General features: G+C 36.1%; 1 protein-coding gene across 1 annotated transcript; it reads left to right on the forward strand.

Annotated features, from left to right (window-relative positions):
• Positions 1 to 430: 430 nt before the first annotated feature.
• Positions 431 to 2,783, forward strand: LOC132299283 (homeobox-leucine zipper protein HOX11-like). Its single transcript, XM_059795805.1, has 4 exons — positions 431 to 844; positions 945 to 1,270; positions 1,349 to 1,428; positions 1,919 to 2,783. Exons 1-4 carry the CDS (start codon positions 553 to 555, stop codon positions 2,244 to 2,246), a joined length of 1,026 nt encoding a protein of 341 aa, XP_059651788.1. The 5' UTR covers positions 431 to 552; the 3' UTR covers positions 2,247 to 2,783.
• The last annotated feature ends 18,361 nt before the right edge of the window (positions 2,784 to 21,144 follow it).

Here is a 21,144-nt window from a genome sequence, read left to right on the forward strand (position 1 = left end):
TAAAAAGTCAAAACAAATAAGTTTTATATTTTCATCATTGTCTTTTATCTTTTTAAAAAATTTTAAACTTTGTAACTATATATATTTAAATTAAAAGAGACAAATTGATAATTTAAAAAAAAAAATATATATTAAATACACGTTTTCTTAAAAATTTTAATTTTTAAATATAAACTTTTAATATGTGACAGAGAGTATTAGTGTTTTATTTACGTTATGTTTGTGAATTGGTCCGTATTAAATGTAGTTGAGTGGAATGGAAAATCACTCCTATATCTTTTTCATTTTCTTTTTTTTTTCTTTTCTTTTCTTTTTTTTTTTTTTACAGAGAAACAAGTTTCTAAAAAAGCTATTGTCTAATTATTACTCCCTAGTACAATAAAATAATTAATAAAACAGATTGGATAGAATCTCTATAAAGACTCTTTCTAGTGGCATTCAATCCAAATCTCCTCTATCGCCTCCTCCTCTCCCCCTTTCTCTCTCTCTCTCTCTAACCCACCTGACCGCTCCTCTTCCTTTTTCACCCTCCTATTCCCACAGCACAGAGAGATGGAGCTTGGCTTAACCTTAGGTCACGCATCAAAGCCATTTGGCTTCTTTCCTAAAGATCAAGAAATTAACACCACGACCAATGTTCTAGCTTTCCCATTAGCCTTAGGTATCATCTCTAATGGAGGAAAACAACAACAGCAACAACATCATGAGAATGATGAAGACGATGATGAATCAGAAATCAGAAGTACAAGAAACATTAGTCACGAGCAGAGAGTCTCCATCGAGCTCGATCTCCTCCCTCTCGCTCCAGTTCCCCGTCACGCATGGCCGCCGCCTTCTGATACTGGTAAAACACATAGTGTGGTGTATTGTGTCTTATATATGTATGTATATATTTGGCTTGTGGGTTGATTTGATCGATTTTGATGTGGTGGTTGTTAAAATAGGGAGTTCGGAAGGGGGTTCATCCGGAAATACGGGTTTTCCGGCGATTGCGATGGCGGAGGAAGTGGCGGCGCCGACTTCTCCCAACAGTGGAGCGTCGTCGTTTCAGATGGATTATTGTATCTACAGAGGCGGCGGAAATATTAGTGGGAACAAGAGAGACGCAGAGGGTATTGTTGTCGGAAACGACGTCGTGGAGGTGGAGAGAGCGTCGTCCAGAGCCAGCGACGACGACGAGAACGGTCTGAGTCGGAAGAAACTCAGACTCTCTAAGCAACAGTCTGCTTATCTCGAAGAAAGCTTCAAAGAACACAACACTCTCAATCCCGTAAGTTCTATATAGATATAGATAGATAGAGAGTCCCTTTTGGATTTTGTTTACGATGGGTTTTCATTTTTGGTGCAGAAACAAAAGCTTGCACTTGCTAAACAGCTTAATCTTCGTCCTCGCCAAGTTGAAGTCTGGTTTCAGAACAGAAGAGCAAGGTATATATATTTATATATATTATGTTTGCTAGTTTTTGTGTTTGTGTTTTAAGTTAGTCCAGAGAATTAGATGTACAGAAGAATCTTATGTTTTTGAATAATTTATGAATCAAGTAGTTTCCGGTTTTAGACCGGAATTTGAATCTCGGGTGTGGGGATCTGATAAGTAATGTGAAAATAATTACGTAAATGTAATGGCACATGATGCGACACAGTGTAGAAATGAGTCAAATGACACCCGAGGTGATTCGGGTTTCTCGGGAGCTATACTCCCTAAAACTTTTGCAATACAGAAGTAATGCTTCCTAATTTGACAAAGTGACCAACTGGCCAGATTCATTTTCATTTGTTGTTAATTATCTCATTAATAATATTAATTGATTTTGTTTTTAAAATAATTTTCTACTGGCATGTCTGTTTTCACGTGCAATCTAAGGTTGTGAAATTTGGATTTTGATGGAGTATAATTTAATATGTGTTTTATATATAGGACGAAGTTGAAGCAAACAGAGGTGGATTGCGAGTACTTGAAGAGGTGTTGTGAGACACTGACGGAAGAGAACAGAAGGCTAAACAAGGAGGTCCAAGAGTTGAGAGCTTTGAAGACATCGAATCCATTTTACATGCAACTTCCAGCCACCACTCTCACCATGTGCCCCTCTTGTGAGCGTGTAGCCACCACTACCTCCGCCTCCACCACTGCCCCTCCAGCCACCACCACCACCTCCAACCCCACAGCCTTCTCTCTCTCTAGACCCAGGTTCTATCCATACTCTCACAGTACCCAAAACAATCCCCACCAGTCTGCTGCCTCATGAATTTGAAGACACTACTTTTTAGAGTGAGAAACCATTCAACAACCACTTTGTTAATGTTATGCAAATATTTGGTGTGTGTAAATAGTCAAAGTGCTTGTTGGGTGCCTAAAGAGGGTACACCTTGACCTATTGGTATAGTTGCTTGCTTGGGAATCTGTTTCCGATTCCAAATCCGAAACAATTTAGAGATAAAGATTGTGCACATCTGACACAAGATGCGAAATGCGCTGAGGAATGCTCTGAATTAGCCCTTTCATGCACGCATTTGTTGGATGATAAGTTCGCTTGATGTTATGGTTTTGTCAAGTTAGGACTTTTAGCTCACTTGTGAATTTTGTGGGTTAGAATTTATATCTTAGAAAGAAAACAAAAAAGGAAGTTAAGAATTAGATTATTAGAGGAATTTCCCTGATTTTCCTTCATTTTCTTGGGAAGTAAAGTTGGGAAGAAAATATTACTAGAAAGTTTTTGTTTAATTAATTTGATTGTTGTTTGATGACGATGTTATTAAATTAAGGTTTTGTGGTTTGAATTGAATTTGAGTCTGTACGTGGTTCAAGACATTGCTTTAAGAAAGGGGCAAACTAGTTGTGGCCCCGTTTTCAATGATTTCATTCAAACTACATTCATGAGGAGGCGTGGGTGGTGGTGGGGCGGGGAGATAAAGACTGATCGGGGACAAGTTTGTCATATTAATCAATGTGTCGGCCAAAGTTGGGTACCCTTTACAACAAAACAATTATGAGTACACACGAGCTAAGTACAAAACTCATAATGACTGACTGCTAAGGTTGTATGGCACGTGACTTCTCACGAGACATGTCTCTTCTCATTACTTTACACCTAAACCACTTGCCTAATTTTTAAACCCATTTGTTTCAATTATGCGACCCAAGTGAGAGTTCCATGGTAACTATTCAACGGTTAAGTACGGATCAAAGGGCTCAATGGTTCAATCTCTGTCCCTTAAAGGTGTACGACGATAATTTGAATATATTGTGAATAATAGGTGTACGTATATGTTTTTGTTTTTATTTTTATTTTTATTAATTTTTTATTTTAAAAAGTCTCCATTTATGCTCAAAATGTAAAATTTCAAAGGTGGAGAAAAATTATTGCAACACTAGTTTTCATTCTGTTTGAATGAAGAAATGATTAAAATGTTATCAAAATTATATATATTTTAATAGTTTAAATTTTTAGAGCAGATTTCATAGAATCCAGTATACCACATGCATGAAAGGGTGTCCCGTTCTGTTGTTATTGGGTTTAAAGAATATCGTATGATCCTAGTAGGGTTTGAGATAGTTTTTTTTATTTTTTATTTTTTAAAGGGAAAATTACATATAAATGGAGTCAAAGTTCCATATTTACTTAGAGATTGAGTCAAAATTCCATATTTCTCTAAAATGGATTGCTGAGGTGGCACATGATTTTTTACTGTTTAAAAAATTATGGTGCCTAAAATGCCCTTTCCTAACAAAAAAGTAGTACATTCAGTTCAAAAAAGTAGTACATTCAGTTCAAAAAAGTAGTACCTTCGCGGTGTTTAAAAAACATGGTACCTGGACGCCAAAAAGTAGTACCTTCAGTTCAAAAAAGTAGTACCTTCGAAGAAAAAGTAGTACCTTTCCGGAAGGGTATTTTAGGCACCACAATTTCTAAACAGTAAAAAACCATGTGCCACCTCAGCAATCCATTTTAGAGAAATATGGAACTTTAACTCCATTTATATGTAATTTTCCCTTTTTTAAACCTATGATCTTTAAGTCATAACAATGCAACTTAATAGTTGAGTAAGGTCACAACAGTGCAACCTAACCGTTGAACTAATTTATAAAGTGGTGCGGTCAAATTTTTAGAGGGACGATGGTTGATCAGAAAATTAAAATTTGAGAGGATGGTTGTAATTAAAGTTCATCTCATTCACCGTTTGACAATTGAATATGGACAGAGCAAAACAACCCTCCCAACAAACACTTTTCTTGTAATTAGGGCAGCTCCAACACACCAAGTTTCATTCTTCAGTATTGCATCCATTGGCTGCCTGGCCGGCTCTCCATTGCATGCTATGTGAGATCATCGGAGCACAAAGACGTGAGAGGTTTTCAAACTGAATAAGTTCGACAATTTTGACTAATTTATATAACGAAAGTTATCATTATTTAATATTTGTTATATTATAATAATATCAACCCTTACCCGTACAAAATTAATCAAATTTATCTGACAAACTCTATCGGTACTCTTATAGTCTTATACTCCCTTTGTTTCAAAGAGACTTACTTTTTTTTTTGGGACAAAAAAAAACATGATACATACATCACGTATATATAACCTATCATGTCCCATTTCACAAATCATTTTTGAGAATTATAAGGTGGTAAAAGAGGACATGACCTAATCACCCGAATGAAAAGTTGAAATGACATTAATTATTACATGTCCTCTAATGATTTTTGTTCCGTGATTGCATATGCATAAGCATCTCTTAATTATAAAGTCAAGTATAGGAGTATCTCAAATTTCTTTCTTGGAGACAAAGACAACCATAATTATTTTGTCATTCTATTTATTAAAAATTTAAGTTTAGTGTAAATACAGAAAACTCTGTGAAGATTATTATTATTATTATTACTTTTTTTTTTTGCAAAAATGTGTTTGATCATATATATATATATATATATATATATGCCATCTGTTTATTTTTTTTAAATTTTGTGTGGAGTTAGTGTCCATCATGGTAGGATCCACGTGTTAGTAAAGAGTTACACGTGTCATAAACGTCAATCCCTTGCTTTTTCATTTTCATATATATATATATATAAATCAAGGGCTTTGTCTTTGGTGGTAGTTCAAAAGCTCGTGAAATGGAATATGGAAAATGTTTATGATGCTGTGCCCACTTTGTTTGTGGTTTGACAATGTTGTCAAAAATCATTATCTTGTGTTAGAAAATCAAAGAAGACTATTTTTTCAGAATGACGTGGGGAAGTTTTATTTTCCCTTTTTTGACCTTTTCAACAACCAATTATATTTACCGACATAAAATTATTAATCTGAGAATCTTTATACTAGGATCATATCACCCCTTTTATGAAGAAAAAATTGAAAAGCTTTAGAAGCCTCTCTATTTTAGGATATGGTTGAGGTTTCTTCACTAGGCAGAGATTAGAATAATGATAAGATACTTAGAAATGGTTGAAAATTTCATAACTCAAAAACTTAAACATTATATCAATTTTAGACGGTTAGCTCTCATCTTCTTACCATCACTTTAAAAGAACGATCACATTTTTTAACCTAGGACTAATTAGTATGATATTCTTTTGTACACTCTCTTATCTACATTTTATTTATGTAAATTAGTCGGAATTGTCCGGCTCTTATTGTATAGGACAATAGAATGTATTTCTGGTGGAGGAAGAAAAAGAAAATGAGAGAGAGAGAGAGAGTAATTTAAACAAGAAAATCATGCAATTTGTGGTGAATTGGAGGTCCACATTGAAGGCGCCATTTACCATACGCAATTTGTGATGAATTTGACTTTTGATGGGAAACACTTGGGAGAAAAAAAGCCCTTTGACTATAAGAAATATTTCAAACCTCATTCTTTTCCGTTGAATTACAGAAAGTAAAAGAATGATTCTCATTGAGAATTTAAGATTGTAAAAGGCGAGTCTAAGAAATTTAAGATTTCTGGTTGGTAGTTCGTAAGGTCACTATATACATGATTAGTATATATATAATTATAATGCCGAGAAAATAAACATGTTCGGAGGTCTTTGATGGGGTATTCTTTGGTTTAGATTGCTTGAGACATTATTTAATATTTCACCAATGGGACCATTGAATACTTGAATGTACAAAATGCAACTAATTTGAAAATTGGTGCAGTTTATGTAATTATAACTCTATTTTTATAAGGAAAATGGTTGAGCCTCTTAATTCGGAGAATGTCAAATGAGAGGGAGAATGTCAAACGAGAGTGATTTGTGCAGTTTAAGTAATGGTACATCTGAGTAAGAGCGTGAGCCCCACGTGGAGCATTTATTCGACATCCTCACTCATTTTCGTGCCAATGGGTATTAATCAGAAGGTACTCCAAAAGATAATTAGGTCCGTGTGTTCAAGTCCTGGAACATTGTGAGTGAATGCGCGTAAAACAAGACCTCTGTGTTTCACCAATTTAGGTTACAAAAGAAAAAGGCAAGGGAATTCTATGGGCCTGGAACCATATAGAACTTACACATACAGCATACGTTTATGGTAGTGTGTGTATATATATATATGTATGTATAATACACACTTTTCTTCTAATTCGAATAATATACTACCACTGAATCAAGTACAATCTAACAAAGGATACAACTACAATTACATAATACACACATTGAACCTTCATACAACAATTGTACAACTAAAGGGCAACGAAGGATTTCATTGAATAACAAGTCAAACTTCCATATGGTAAATATTGGTATCCTCAAGTTCTTCCTAAAAGCACCACTCATAACAAATTAAACATCAATGTAATATCCAAACACACTCAATAGAACTATTGGCAACGATTACAACATCAAGTAAATTTGAACAGATAATAATAGTAAGTAGACTAAAGACTGCAACTATAAAGCTAAACAACAGTTTAAAAGTAAACTCGTTCAAGTTTGAGAAGTTGCTAATGGTGCTCCTTTCTGTTGGTTGCCGCCAACTTTCCACTCGCATTATGCCACCAAAATTTGAGTGCCTCGGCCCTCAAATCTGCACTTGTAGTGGTGAGGGAGCGAAATATCCCGTGTCAGGTCATATTGGTGTTCGTCATCTGTCAGTAGCCAATGCCATTTCTGAAATGTTGCTCTACAAGTGGGGATGGAGAAGAGCAAACCTAGTTGTAACGTTGCAATTCGTTGTAGCAGCTATTCACTTAATCTGCAGGCAAAACATCAAAGTAGATAGATTCATGTATGCAGTATATAGTGTCCAAATAGAAATTGGTAGTCTAAGAAATACTCCATGCACAGTATCAATAATCATAAACTCCTTTTCTTTCCTTTGTTTTCTTTTCATTTTTTCTTCCTGGTGTGGTTTGAGAATTGTAGTGGTTGTGGCTGTTAAATATAAAAACAAAGTAGTACACTTCGAAGTTTTTGAAAAACATTTAACTGTGGAGCTCAACGGTAAAAGGCTCGTGTTCTAGCTTCCAGCAGATGCTATTTTAAATACCGTGTTGCATTTCTCCCAGGATGGATTGAATGATGGATCTAAAGTTTCAAAAAATTTCACAATTTCTATGTGATGTATTGCAAACTTATATTTCAACTTAGTTAAAATAATTAATTTCTCATATTATATGTCAAGTTATTTAGTGCATGCATATACTAAAGAAAATAGGATCACTAAATTGTTAAGTATCCGCAACACTTGAGCTTGCATAATTGATAATACCATCATACGCCATGACTCAGTGAGAGTTTTAAGTTTTAACCATACCAATATACCCAAAAGCGTATTGGTATGTTTAACAGAAACTAAACATAGCGGTGGTGACAAAGTACCTGTACCTACAGCAGACTATCGTGTAAAATCTCCACAATGGCAATACTTTCCGGCTATCATGTAAAAGCTCAATGTGTGTCTGTAAGAAGAACAATAAAAAAAGGCCCATTATTGGAGCATTTCCTTAAAAGAAGCATCCCATGGAAGTTCCAAAAGGATTTCTCTGGAAATTGAAGAATCAGTTGGTTGAAATTGAAGGAATAACCTGACACAAGAAGGGACAAAAATGTAGAGATAACAAACTCCATATACTAAGAAAAACTGTTTCAACTTCCGACATATAACAGGAGAGGAGGGGGACCCTGAAATATTTTTCTTTTCATAGCTGGACCGTAGTGAAAATCAGAGGTCAGCGGCTGTCCCCTCCGGCGAATAGCAGCAGTAGAGGGATGGAAAGTAATCTTCTCAGGAGAAGAAACGTTCTAGGATAACATGCCAAAATCGGTTTAACTTATTGTCAAATATCTCTTGTATGTGACAAGATTCAACTTCTAAAAACACGATGTCAGTCACATTAGACGGATTCTTACCAACTTCAGTTGCCATTTTCAGAACCAAGATGAGAATGACCCACACAAATAGCAGCATAAAAAGTGAACATTGCACCAACAGAAAGCAAGAACATCAAGAGTTGTCAATGTATATGCAGAGCAATTAGAAAGACGTGATACCCCTCAATTCTAGAGTCACGGGTGATCAAGTCCGAGCACAGATCTAAGGGATACCAAACAATCAATATGTAAACAAGTAAGAATAAAAATTGAATTAAGAATAAAATAATAATGCACTGAAAGAAATCTAAAATAAAAATCAATATGTAAACAAGTAAGAATAAAAACTGAATTAAGAATAAAATAATAATGCGCTGAAAGAAATCTAAAATAAAAACTCTCAAACTTTAAATAATAAATTAGTATCATTTAAATCCTCCAAATCTGTACAACTCGGGAATCCAACTAGTGGACCCCTAATAATCCCAAATGATAAAACTTTACAGAATTAAAATCCAAAACTAAAATTAGAAAGAAAATCCTATTTAGTTGGAAGAGTGAGTGACTGTATCTGCATCACTATGAACAAGCTCTAAGCCTGGTACTGTTGAATACCTGAAAAATAAGGGTGGGTCAGGCCCACATGCAAGTTCCATGCTACTGCAATCCATACATAAACCCGATACGCAGATACATCTTAGATAGCTCAACAATAGCTAAAGTAGTCCATATATATATAAGTACACACTATAGAATGTTCACCAGCCCATATAATCCGTCTCAACCCGAGTAGAACAACTAGGGAAACATCATCAGGCCTGGTTATCAATCCTAGGCGATATACGCACCCTAACCGTGATCAGGAGATTCAAGCTCATATCATGGTACTATAAGTATATATATAAATTCCTTCCTAGTGCAAAAAAGAAAAAACAAACATCCATTATGTCGTTCAACTATTTTAGTTGACAGGACATGCATCCATGTAGGATTTAACGGTTTTAGTTAATCCATTCCTTACGTATGAAGAGGTAGGACTTAACTTTTTGATCTAATCCATCTCTGATATGCCACCGTCCCATACCGGTGCATATAATGCACATGATCCACAGATGATGCACATTCAAATGAACATCAAATATATCAAGAAACCAGTATAATAGAAAACAGATATTATTAAGATCCCATCATGCATCCAGTATATGATTATAATTATAAATCCTCCAAACAAATTGTTAAGGTAATGATAAACAATTTATATTATCCACGTCATGTAATGTTTGTAATTTATGTGCATGTGTATTTGTGTGTGGTGGAAAAGAAAAGTTTTAAATAAAAAGTGATGGGACCCACCACTTTACATATAAATGGCAAGGAGGCCACATTTGGGCCTCATCATTCTCTCTCTCCTATAGCTCACTGCCTTCCCCTCTTATTCTTCTGTTTTTTTTTTTTTTTTATTATTATTTTTTTTTTACAAGATTCAATCATAGATTTCTCCCTCAATTTTTGGTATTTTTAGGAGTCGTTTGAGGCAAAACGAAGAGCACGTCGAGATCTACGGTTTGATCGGAGCAATTCTTCATTTGGTATACTTTGGAATTTCGAAATCTAGGGCACAAAATCGGGGGTTTTTGCAATTCTTGAAGTAGGGGTTTCTAATCCATAACCTCTTAGATTTTGTGAGTCAATTCTTTATAATTTGTATTATTACATGATTAAATTGTGTATATTTCATACAAACTTTGCTATGTGTTGTATATGAGACGCATTTACATTCTAAGTTGATATGTGATGAAGAAATATGTTTAAATGATGATGTTTTCAAGCGTATTGTGTTATAAGTGATGAATTTTGTGATTAGAAAGCGTGAGATATATTTCTAAAATTTTTCTTTGGAATTAAAGCATGTAATTTATGTGAATTAATTGATATTGTATGAGAAAGCATGTTTAAGTGGTGAATTTCTCTACCTATTGTGTTGGAATTGCTAATTTTCAATATAGAGACATGTTAGTTATTATTAGAAATTTCCTACAAAGCTTGCTATATTGTGAACACATGACTTGTATGGAATTGTGTAATAGCATGCTTATGTGAAACGAATTATGCTTTGTATGCTCGGTATGCTAAAATAATGTTGAAAAGAAACATGAATTACCTATTTTAGAAATTTAATTTGCAAAGCATGTGTGAAATTCTATGGTTGAATTCACGATTAGGAGCGTGAAGTATTCATGCATCCATTGGGAAAGGAAAATGGGAAAAATGTTTTGAAAACAAATGAAATGATTTTGGGAAAATATTTTGAAAAGTGTTTGCGAAAACCAGACGCTTAGGAGGCGCCTAGTGGTCCGTGGTGTTAGTGTAGTCTAGAGGGGAGTATGGTTGAGCTAGTTAGGCCGGATGCGGCGCCTTGGAGGTGCCTTGTGGTCGTGGATAGTTAGCCAATCCTCCTCTCGTGATGCCATGAAGGTGTCTTGGGTCGGATTACACTAACGGTTTGGAAGTTGAAACGAAAATGTTTCGGAAATGGGGAGCGACATGAGTATGGCATTGCACTTCATTGGCATACATGGTGTATTTGTGACTTGGATGACATTTGTGTTTATAATGGATGTTGTGGTTATGGTTTACATCCCCGATATAGTATGAACCCGTTCTCTTATTTTCTATTCTATATGTGGATTAACGGGGTTATAAGAGATGTGTCTTAGACACTTCCTACTGAGTTTATACTCACCCCATCATTTTAACATTTTTCAGGTCACGAGAAGGAGGTAGCAGACGACGTTCCTCCATAGGTTTTGATGGGTTAGTGGACTGTTTGACATATTTTGTAGCCATGATCTCATTTTATAATTATTATTATTATTAATTACAAAGCCTGAGATGACACGTATATTATGTATTGATATAAGAAAGGGTGGTAGTGCTCTTAGTTGACTTCGGGTTCGGGTAAAGACCCGGTTAGCAATTCGGACCTTCGGGTTCGGGTCGTTACAAATTTGGTATCAGAGCGATGGTTCGAATACCATTAGGACAACGGGTAGAGGCCTACCTAGGGTTGTGTGGGAAGTCATTTGCATTATTTATGTGACTATTTACTAAAGTGTTTTGTTATTTGAAAAACATGTTTAACTGTCTAATTATTTACATGTTTATGTGCTTATGGTTTTGAAAGACATGCTTCCTTGCTATGTGTTTACACGTTTATATGCTAAAGTTTATGTTACATGGCCATGTACAAGGAATAGTTAGATGATCTAACCATGTAAATGAAATATGAAAGAAAAAGAAAGCATGTTGATTGTGTATGAGGAGTATGGTGACGAAAAGTGGTAGGCACGGTATGTGCAGTTCTAAATTAAATGCTAATGTGACAACTAATGAATATGGTATATGCAAACATGTTTTGTGTAGCATTGTGGGTTTCATTCATTTTGTGTGTATATATATATATATATATATATATATATACACACACACACACACACATTCATATATGTTTATGCGATTGAGCATTGGGGTGGTTGTTAGTACGGTAGAGTACTTGTCACGGCATTAATGGTTATGTGAGTTTTGACTTGAGTAGGCGAGGAGCTCGGTTGCTCCAAGGTTGTTTGGGTACCAGTTCTTATCGAATGAATTGCTTGGTTTTTAGCTCGTGGATTAAGCTATTTGGTGTGTAATCATTTTGATTTTCTTGTTGCATTTATGCGGTGCTTAGAGCATGACTTCAGAATGGGTTTGTTTTTCATGGCACAGTGGCTGTGTTGTGTATGAGTTTAATGCAGCGGTGTACAGGTTCTTGTGACCGTGGGGGTCAGGTGTGTAATACCCCTAAAATTAAAAAGGATAAAATTGGGATTTAAATTTCACTCTATGTGCATTTTTGTCTATTGATTTTGTAATTGTTGTATTTTGTTTGTTTTATTTAATTATTTGTAAATTGTTACTTGTATATTTGTATTTCCTTATTTGGTTAATTATTTTCTTTATTTGAATTATGGTTTGTTTAGTTATTTGAGTTATTGTATTATTTGTCTTATTTTAAATTGTATTTTAAATGCCTTATTTGGTTAATTATTTAATTGTCTTTAATAAGTGCTTAAGTAGAAGTTGAATTAACAGTTTTCAGTTAGGGTTTCTTGAAGCCGTCATACAAGTATTTAACGTGTATGTGACTTAAGTTTATGGACCGACTCTAATTTAATTAGGGTTTTCTAAAGGCCTATATATATATAGTTTAATTAGGGTTTTCTAAAGGCCTATATATATACGTGTATGAGTTTCACTAAGGGTTTTGGAAAAACCCTATTCACGGCACAGTAAAAATAGAACGTAACAGAGAGAGAGTTGAGAGAACAGAGGCAATTGTAAGAGCTACCAAGGATAAGAACAGAGAAGGTCAAAGGAGGGTTGTGGTGGATTAGATCACACCCATAAGAGGCTTGAAGAAAGTTAGTAGTTGCCGGAAACTTAGAGACGACGCCGGGATTTCATAACTGAAATCACATGCAAGTTCTTCTCTTTCTCCTTCTCTTTGGCTCGTGTTCTGTGCACCTAGATGATCTCTAGGGTTTAATCAATCAATAACTGGAAGTTATATGTTTAATATATGTTATATGAATGATCTGTTTGCGGTAAATTCAAATCTGTTTACAGTTCATGTATGGTTGCTCCTAGTTTTATTCTTAAAAGCATATTAAGTTCTGTTGTAATGTTTGTTACTGTACTTGCTTCCATCTTCTATAAAAGAACCATGGGGATGTTAATGGGGTGATAGAAGACCTTAGGTTCAGTATTATTGAGGAACAGAGGGGTTGGAATGGAGCTGTGGTTGCAAAATAGTTTCAGTGTTTTCCCTAAAGCATGTCTAGTTCGGTAGCAAATTTGATCTATGTAATTGATTTAAATGGTTAAAATCAAACCTTTGGGATGCTAGTGGATATTAATCAGACCCTTAAGATCAGTTTTTGAAACCAACTGAAGGGCAGAAACATGCCGGAGAAGAAGCATAAAGTCAGAACGGAGCAGAACGGGGACAGAGGCTCTCAAAGGAGGTGAAAGCCGGCTCCATGGATGTGGGAGCCGGCTCTAAATTCTATAGAGCCAGCTCCAAGCTCAAAAAGAGCCTGCTCTTGGAATTTAGAGCAGGCTCTTTCAAATAGTGGTTTTCTGAATTTTTTTTTTACAATCTGTTTGCAACTGTTGGAGCATGGGAACTGTCTGGATGGGTCTGGGTCTACATAGAGGTATTAAGAAATTTATTTTGGGTGTAATTAAGACCTTAAGTTGATTAATGTTGACCTCTAAGTCAATGGGACAAACAGTATAAAATTAAGGAATTTTCTACGCTGTTAACGGATGGAAGAGAAATAAATTGCTTAATTAAATTTCAGCAATTGTTATGGGATTTACTAAGTTATTAAAACTTATATTATATGCACGGTGAAGTATTTTAATTAACCAATTGGACTTATGGCATAGTGTATGGCTCTGTGCTAAAAGATGAAACAGAATACAAGTATACAACTTAGTACGCTGTTATCGGACGAAAGGAACTAAATTGCCTAGGTTAGTTTAGGAATTGATTGGACTATAATATGATTATAAACTTAATTGTAATGCATGATAGAGTCATTGATATATTAGATGTGATCTACGCATGATTTGGATGCTAGTTGTTAAACCTTTAAACCGTTTCCTGCAAATACATGGTTTAACTCTTGGATTAAATTGCTGAAACTATAAATAGTCTCCTGCACATATTTAGGATGGTTCTGGATTGTAAATTACTAAACTGTTAATTATGTGTTGTAATTTACATAGGTTGGATGTTAATTGTGGAATCTTATATATTATTCTACAGTTAATTGGATTATGGTTTTGAACTGTAATTGTTGTGGCATTGTATAAACTATTCTGCAATGATATGGATAATTGGTTTTGGACTGTAAATTACTTGCTTATTATTTATATGTTGTAATTTACATGGATATGGAGGATTGTATGCACCGGTATGGGACAGTGACATACTAGGTATGGTTTAGTTCAAAACGCTCATTCCTACCTTATGGATTTTAATTGGTGAACAGTTTTACCTGTTCAATCAATTATATGGATTTTGTGGATTGTATGCACCGGTATGGGATGGTGGCGTACTAGGGACAGACTGATTCAAAATAACTCAATCCTACCTATTTTGGATTAAGGGTTTGAATTATAAAAACATAATTCTCCTTATATTTAAGTCTGTGCAGCTGAATAAGTTAAACGACTTATTGGATTTCCTATGGATGGATATGAATGGATTTTAAATATATGTTTATGGTACCACGAGATGAACTTGAGTCTCAGACGTGTTGGTTAGGGTACGTATATACAGTGGATGCGTAGCTGGCTATAGTAGGTTGAGGTGTACCTTGTTAGGTCTAGGTACTCATGCCCACCTTTAGGTGCATTTTCGCATGTTGCCTTCTATTCAGGTTGAGACCCCTACTGTAGACCAGTGAATGTCCCTTAGTGTGGATATATCTATATGTATGGACTAGATAGCTATTCTTGAGATATCTAGGGTGTATCTGCGTATCGAGTCACTGTTTGGATTGTAGTTAGAGAAGAATTTGCATGTGGGTCTGATCCACTCTTATTTTTACAGGTGTTCATTAGTTCTAAACTTAGAGCTGGATCGTGCTGAGCAGATACAGTCTTCACTCTACCGATGACCAGGATTTTATTTCATATTTTAGACTTGGGTTTCATTTCCAATCTTTTGAGTTCAGTGAGATATTTTAGGGGTCCACTAGATGGATTCCCGAGTTGTAATAGAAATGGAGAAGTATGATGTATCTAGAATAATTCTTTATTAATAAAATTTTATTCTGGGGTTTTTGAATTATTGTTCTAGTTTCTTTTCAGCAATTTATTTATTCCTATTTCTTAATTGTATTCTGTGTTCGATTATTACTAATTGATTTGATATCCTCGGGTTATCGGACGTGGGCCTGGCCAACCCGCATCCGAAAATCCAGGGGTATCACAAGGTGTGCGAGTGAAGGTTTTGTGGGAGAAAGGTGTTACCTTAGGGGGTTAGTGTTTGTGACTTGGGTCACGGTTTGGTGCAGAGGTTCTTTTCGAATTGGTTTGAGGTGGGTATAACAGAGGTTGCTTGAGTCACGGGTGTAGTCTATGGGTTGTAGATGTATATTTCAGGTATTTTGGTACGGTCTAAAGAAACATGTTGGTTTTGATTGTTAAAGGAACTTGTTGGACTTTGTAGGTTTAGGGTGACGTAGGACCAGTTGCGGGATGTGGATCATTTCATGGTCATGTAAGAGTATGTCTGAGAGACTGGTTAGTCGAGGGTGGTTCCTATTTCGGGAAGCTACAGGAGTGTGTTATGGGTAATCGACTCTCGGTGAGTCGGTTGCATGGCTCGGTCAATGAGCGGGGTTCTAAGTTGACGCAGTTGTCTAGAAAATCTTGAGGTGGTGTATAGTGGTTAGTTTTAGTTGTGTAGTGTAGGATTGTACAATAAGGCAGGTAGTATGGGGTCATTGGAGTGTTTGGTTGTTTGCGGATGAAGTGACAGTTGGTGAGTATTGTGTTGTCAAATGAATTGTGGTTTAGAATTTGAATGTTGTGGATTAGGGTTGTATTTTAGATTGCGTCTGGAGTATCAGGAAATAATGCTTGTTGTTTGAGGATTCGAAGAGATAGACTAATGATTGGAGTGATTCGGACGAGTTGATTTTATAGGTTAGTTGGTAGCCCCATTTGATTTTTGTCGGGGCCAAGGATGTTTTAAGGAACGGGAATGAGGAAAAGTAATGATGTTGAACTTAGGATATGAAGTTTTCTTGTTTGGATGCGTAGATTGCTTAGAAAGAGTAGTTTGGTGTTGTCGGTTAAGCGTTAATGATTGATGGCATCGTTAATGGTATTGAGGTGACAATTGGGTGTTGAGCATTTTGAGATTTGTACTCATTTTGTTTTGAGGGTTTGTCGGCATGACATTGCCGTATGGAGAATCTTTTTTAATGGTATGCAGTGATCATTATGGGGAGTATCGAGAGTAATGCTTATTTTTTGTTACGATGATATTGTCTTAAGTATATTCTAAAAAAGATCCTTTAGTAGTGGCTTGATGGTCTGGTGGGATGATAGGATAGAAGTGTGGTTAGAATGAGTAGTAGTGAAGGTGTTGTGGTGTTGTAGTGTGATGTTTAATGTTGAGGAACAAAACGGTTTAGGGTGTGATCCGAATATGACTTAGGGATTGAAGGTTGTTTGTTGTGTGCTGTCAGGAATGTAATGGGATTGTACGCCAGTTGAGGTGATGGTGGACGTCTTAGTCTTTAGAACCAGTAAAGATGATGTTGCCAGATAGATATCTTTTTCTTTTAACGAGTCAATAAGTTACTGTGACTGAGGTCACGAGTCTTGTGTGCACGGTGTTTGAGGGAGTGTCGCCTTGAAGGGTAAAAGTGGAATGGGTGGTAAAAGTGTCGTTTTATAGTATGGAGGTTGTCATTTGGGGGTGATGGTTTTCGAATGAAATGGGATACAGTGTCTGATGGGTAGAGATTGTTTTTAGTGTTGGTGTGCCATAAGCGTTGGTGCTTTTATTTGATTGGTTCTGGTTAGCATGGGTATCACGATGTAGAGTGTGTGAGGTTTCAGTGTTTATAGTGTATGATGGTCCGTTTGTAGCGAGGTCGCTAGAATTGAGGTCGTAGTCTTGTATGTGTTTCCAGTTGGTTCTTTTCCTTGTGAGTAAGGAGTTCTTTTCATCTCAGGTGAGATTGGGTATCCATGGTTAGACGATCGATGAGTAGCGTGTGACAGGTTATCGGGTGCATTCAGGTGCGAGTCGTCAGTCTCTTGTCAGTTTAATTCAGGCAAGGGCATCGTTTATCATGAGACTTATACTCCATCTAGGAGTTGTGCGTATTCGTGGGCGGACGGATTTGTAAGTGGCTTGTTACGCTGCTGGAGTTCATCGATAGAGGTCCTAATTGAAGGGGTCGATTCACTCCCACGGAGGGAGGTGAAGTCTTCAGTTTTTGTAGTGTTTGTTTTGAGAGTGGTTTTGACTGGTAGGATATGAGGCATGAGTTGCTGAATAGGTGTTGTGTTTATGATGTTTTGTATTAGCGGTGATGGCTAGGAAATGTGTCGTGAATCGCAACTTGAGGATAATTAGGTGATGTGATGTGACTCATGTATTTGGATGTTTTTAGAGGTGATTGATTCTAGCAGTGTCTTGAGGACAAATGTTGGTATTGTTTGAATGTTTTGAAGCTAAAGCATGATTATGGGATTCCGTTGAAGAACTGTAGGAATGATTGACCTTGGTGGCATGAGATAGTCACATTGTGTGTTTTAACGGGGTAGGAATTGAATTGAGAAATGTTATGAGTTGTTTACCTAGTATGGATGTTATGAGGAAATTAGTGGTCTTTAGTGTTGGTCGACGATTGTGATGTTTGGTGTCGTGTTGCTTTTAGCTTGTTATAATTGTGTGATCGAGGAATAATTGTCGTGTTGCTTTTAGTATGTTGATATGTGACTGTATAGTTGTTGAGGTTATGTGGAACGATGGACGGATAGTGAGTGGATCTCTTGGTTGTTTTGTGGACTGTGTGGGGATGTGTTTGAGGTTTAGACCTGAGGACAGGGATGACATCTGTGTTGAGACCGAATCGAGGATGAGAATGGCCTGACCAACCATTTCTCCTGAATCAATCCCTCTTTAGCACGATGTCGGGTTAAAGGTCCATGATTGTTTTGGTTTGCCAGGAATAGTGAGAGTACGGTATTGCTGGTTGAGTCAGTGAGACAGTGTGGATTCAGGTGGTTGTCTCAGGTAACAAAGTGTGCTAGGTAAGGCCAAGTGTCCGACAAAGGGGTTTGTGGTACAATTACTGATTATTGCAGATTTTGTTTTGAGGATTTAAGTCATAGGTACAGGATAGTACGCTTTATTGTCTGGTGACTCATGATTGTATAGTTGTTGGGAGATTCAATATTTAGCCATCTTGAGGTTGTTAAGTGTAATGATTTTACCGAATGGTGCGGTTGGTGGTTGCTTGTACCGATATGTGGTGGTGTAATTGTGTGTTAAGTGGCGAGTGTTTGGTCTGATAGGGACGTGTAGATTGAGTTTGAGCTTGATTGTGTAATGAATAGGATTCCTTATTTGGGATTTTGTGTGTCCTTTAAAGGATGGGCAGAGATAGGATATTGTCATGTTTAGGGGTCTTGTTACCGTTTTTCTTTCGACTCCAAAGCCTTGTGTCAGTGTTGGTTTTAAGTTGAGTGCCTAATCCAGTAGGTTTTGTGTATAATGTTGTGGGTGATGTTGTGAGTACCCTCATAGGGTGGTGAGTATTGGGTTTTTCTGACGACAGGGTGTGATTGTCTATTGGTATCGGGTGTCAAAGGCAACAAGGTTGTTCAGTTCTTAGCTCTACGGTTTGGTGAGGTGTTTCTTGGGAAGATGTATGGTTGTGGGTCTCCTTCTTTAAGAAGAGTAAATTTCGAGGACGAAATCTTTTAAGGAGGGTAGATTGTAATGTTTGTAATTTATGTGCATGTGTATTTGTGTGTGGTGGAAAAAAAAAGTTTTAAATAAAAAGTGATGGGACCCACCACTTTACATATAGGTGGCAAGGAGGCCACATTTGGGCCTCACCATTCTCTCTCTCCTGTAGCTCACTACCTTCCCCTCTTATTCTTCTTTTCTTTTCTTTTTTTACAAGATTCAATCCTAAATTTCTCCCTCAATTTTTGGTAATTTTTAGGAGCCGTTTGCGGTAAAATGAAGAGCACGTCGAGATCTATGATTTGATAGGAGCAATTCTTCATTTGGTACACTTTGGAATTTCGAAATTTAGGGCACAAAATTGGGGGGTTTTGCAAATCTTAAGGTAGGGGTTTCTAATCCATAACCTCTTGGATTTTGTGAGTCAATTCCTTATAATTTGTATTATTACATGATTAAATTGTGTATATTTCATGCGAACTTTGCTATGTGTTGTATATGAGACGTATTTACATGCTAAGTTGATATGTGATGAAGAAATATGTTTATATGATGATGTTTTCATGCCTATTGTGTTATAAGTGATAAATTTTGTGATTAGAAAGCATGAAATATATTTCTAAAATTTTTCTTTTGAATTAAAGCATGTAATTTATGTGAATTAATTGATGTTGTATGAAAAAACAAGTTTAAGTGGTGAATTTCTATACCTATTGTGTTGGAATTGCTAAATTTTCTATATAGAGACATGTTAGTTTTTATTAGAAATTTCCTGCAAAGCTTGCTATATTGTGAGCACATGACTTGTATGGAATTGTGTAATAACATGCTTATGTGAAATGAATTATGCTTTGTATTCTCGGTATGCTAAAATAATGTTGAAAGAAAACATAAATTACCTATTTTAGAGATTTAATTTGCAAAGCATGTGTGAAATTCTATGGTTGAATTCACGATTAGGAGTATGAAGCATTCATGCATCCATTGGGAAAGGAAAATCGGAAAAATGTTTTGAAAGCAAATGAAATGATTTTGGGAAAATGTTCTGAAAAGTGTTTGCGAAAACCGGACGCCTAGGAGGCACCTAGTGGTCCGTGGTGTTAGTGTAGTCTAGAGGGGAGTATGGTTGAGCTAGCTAGGCCGGATGCAACGCCTTGGAGGTGCCTTGTGGTCGTGGATAGTTAACCAATCATCCTCTCATGATGCCATGAAGGTGCCTTGGGTCGGATTACACTAATGATTTGGAAGTTGAAACAGAAATGTTTCGGAAATGGGGAGCGACATGAGCATGGCATTGCACTTCATTGGCATACATGGTGTATTTGTGACTTGGATGACATTTGTGTTTATAATGGATGTTGTGGTTATAGTTTACATCCTCGATATAGTATGATCCCATTCTCTTGTTTTCTGTTCTATATGTGGATTCACGGGGTCATATGAGATGTGTCTTAGACACTTCCTACTGAGCTTTTACTCACCTCATCATTTTAACATTTTTCAGGTTACCAAAAGGAGGTAGCAGACGACGTTCCTCCACAGGTTTTGATGGGTTAGTGGATTGTTTGACATATTTTGTAGCCATGATTATTATTATTAATTATAAAGCCTAAGATGACACGTATATTATGTATTAATATAAGAAAGGACGGTAGTGCTCTTAGTTGACCTCAGGTTCGGGTAAGGACCCGGTTAGCAATTCGGACCCTCGGGTTTGGGTCGTTACACATCCATACAATTGATCAAACAGAAACTAAACAGTTCATCAATTAACATCCATAGTATGGTATAATGATTATCAGAATTATAAACTAAGTAACATTATATTAGAATTCCCAACCAATTCTTCCTTACTGGTTCATTCGCATTGATAAAACGAAGACTAACATTTACAACCTTTTCAATCCTTGACGGCATGTAAATTAATCTTTAAATCCAATGACATCCATTTAATCCTTAATTATAAAACCTGTGTATGGTATAAAGACACTCAGAAGTCTAAACTGCACATTATATGAAATCCCAATAGTGTTTTATACTAATTCATTTAAATTGGTTAAAACACAACCAGCGAAGGAAACTCCTCAACTCCTGACAGCATGCAATTGAGTACCTAAAGTTCATGATGTCTATAACCACATCCTAAACCAACCTTTCTGGCCTTCATTAAATTATATATATTATTTATATAACATCTCAGAAATAATTTAACACCAGTCCGTTTAAGTTGCTAAAACAAACTAGCGATTTATACCTTCCTCCTTCCTTCCTTGACAATATCCCTATAATTTGTTTA

Source organism: Cornus florida, unplaced genomic scaffold (genome assembly GCF_030987335.1).
Source record: "Cornus florida cultivar Cherokee Brave unplaced genomic scaffold, ASM3098733v1 CherokeeBrave_3.0.0_Hap2_Chr03, whole genome shotgun sequence".
Taxonomy (NCBI): Eukaryota; Viridiplantae; Streptophyta; class Magnoliopsida; order Cornales; family Cornaceae; genus Cornus; species Cornus florida.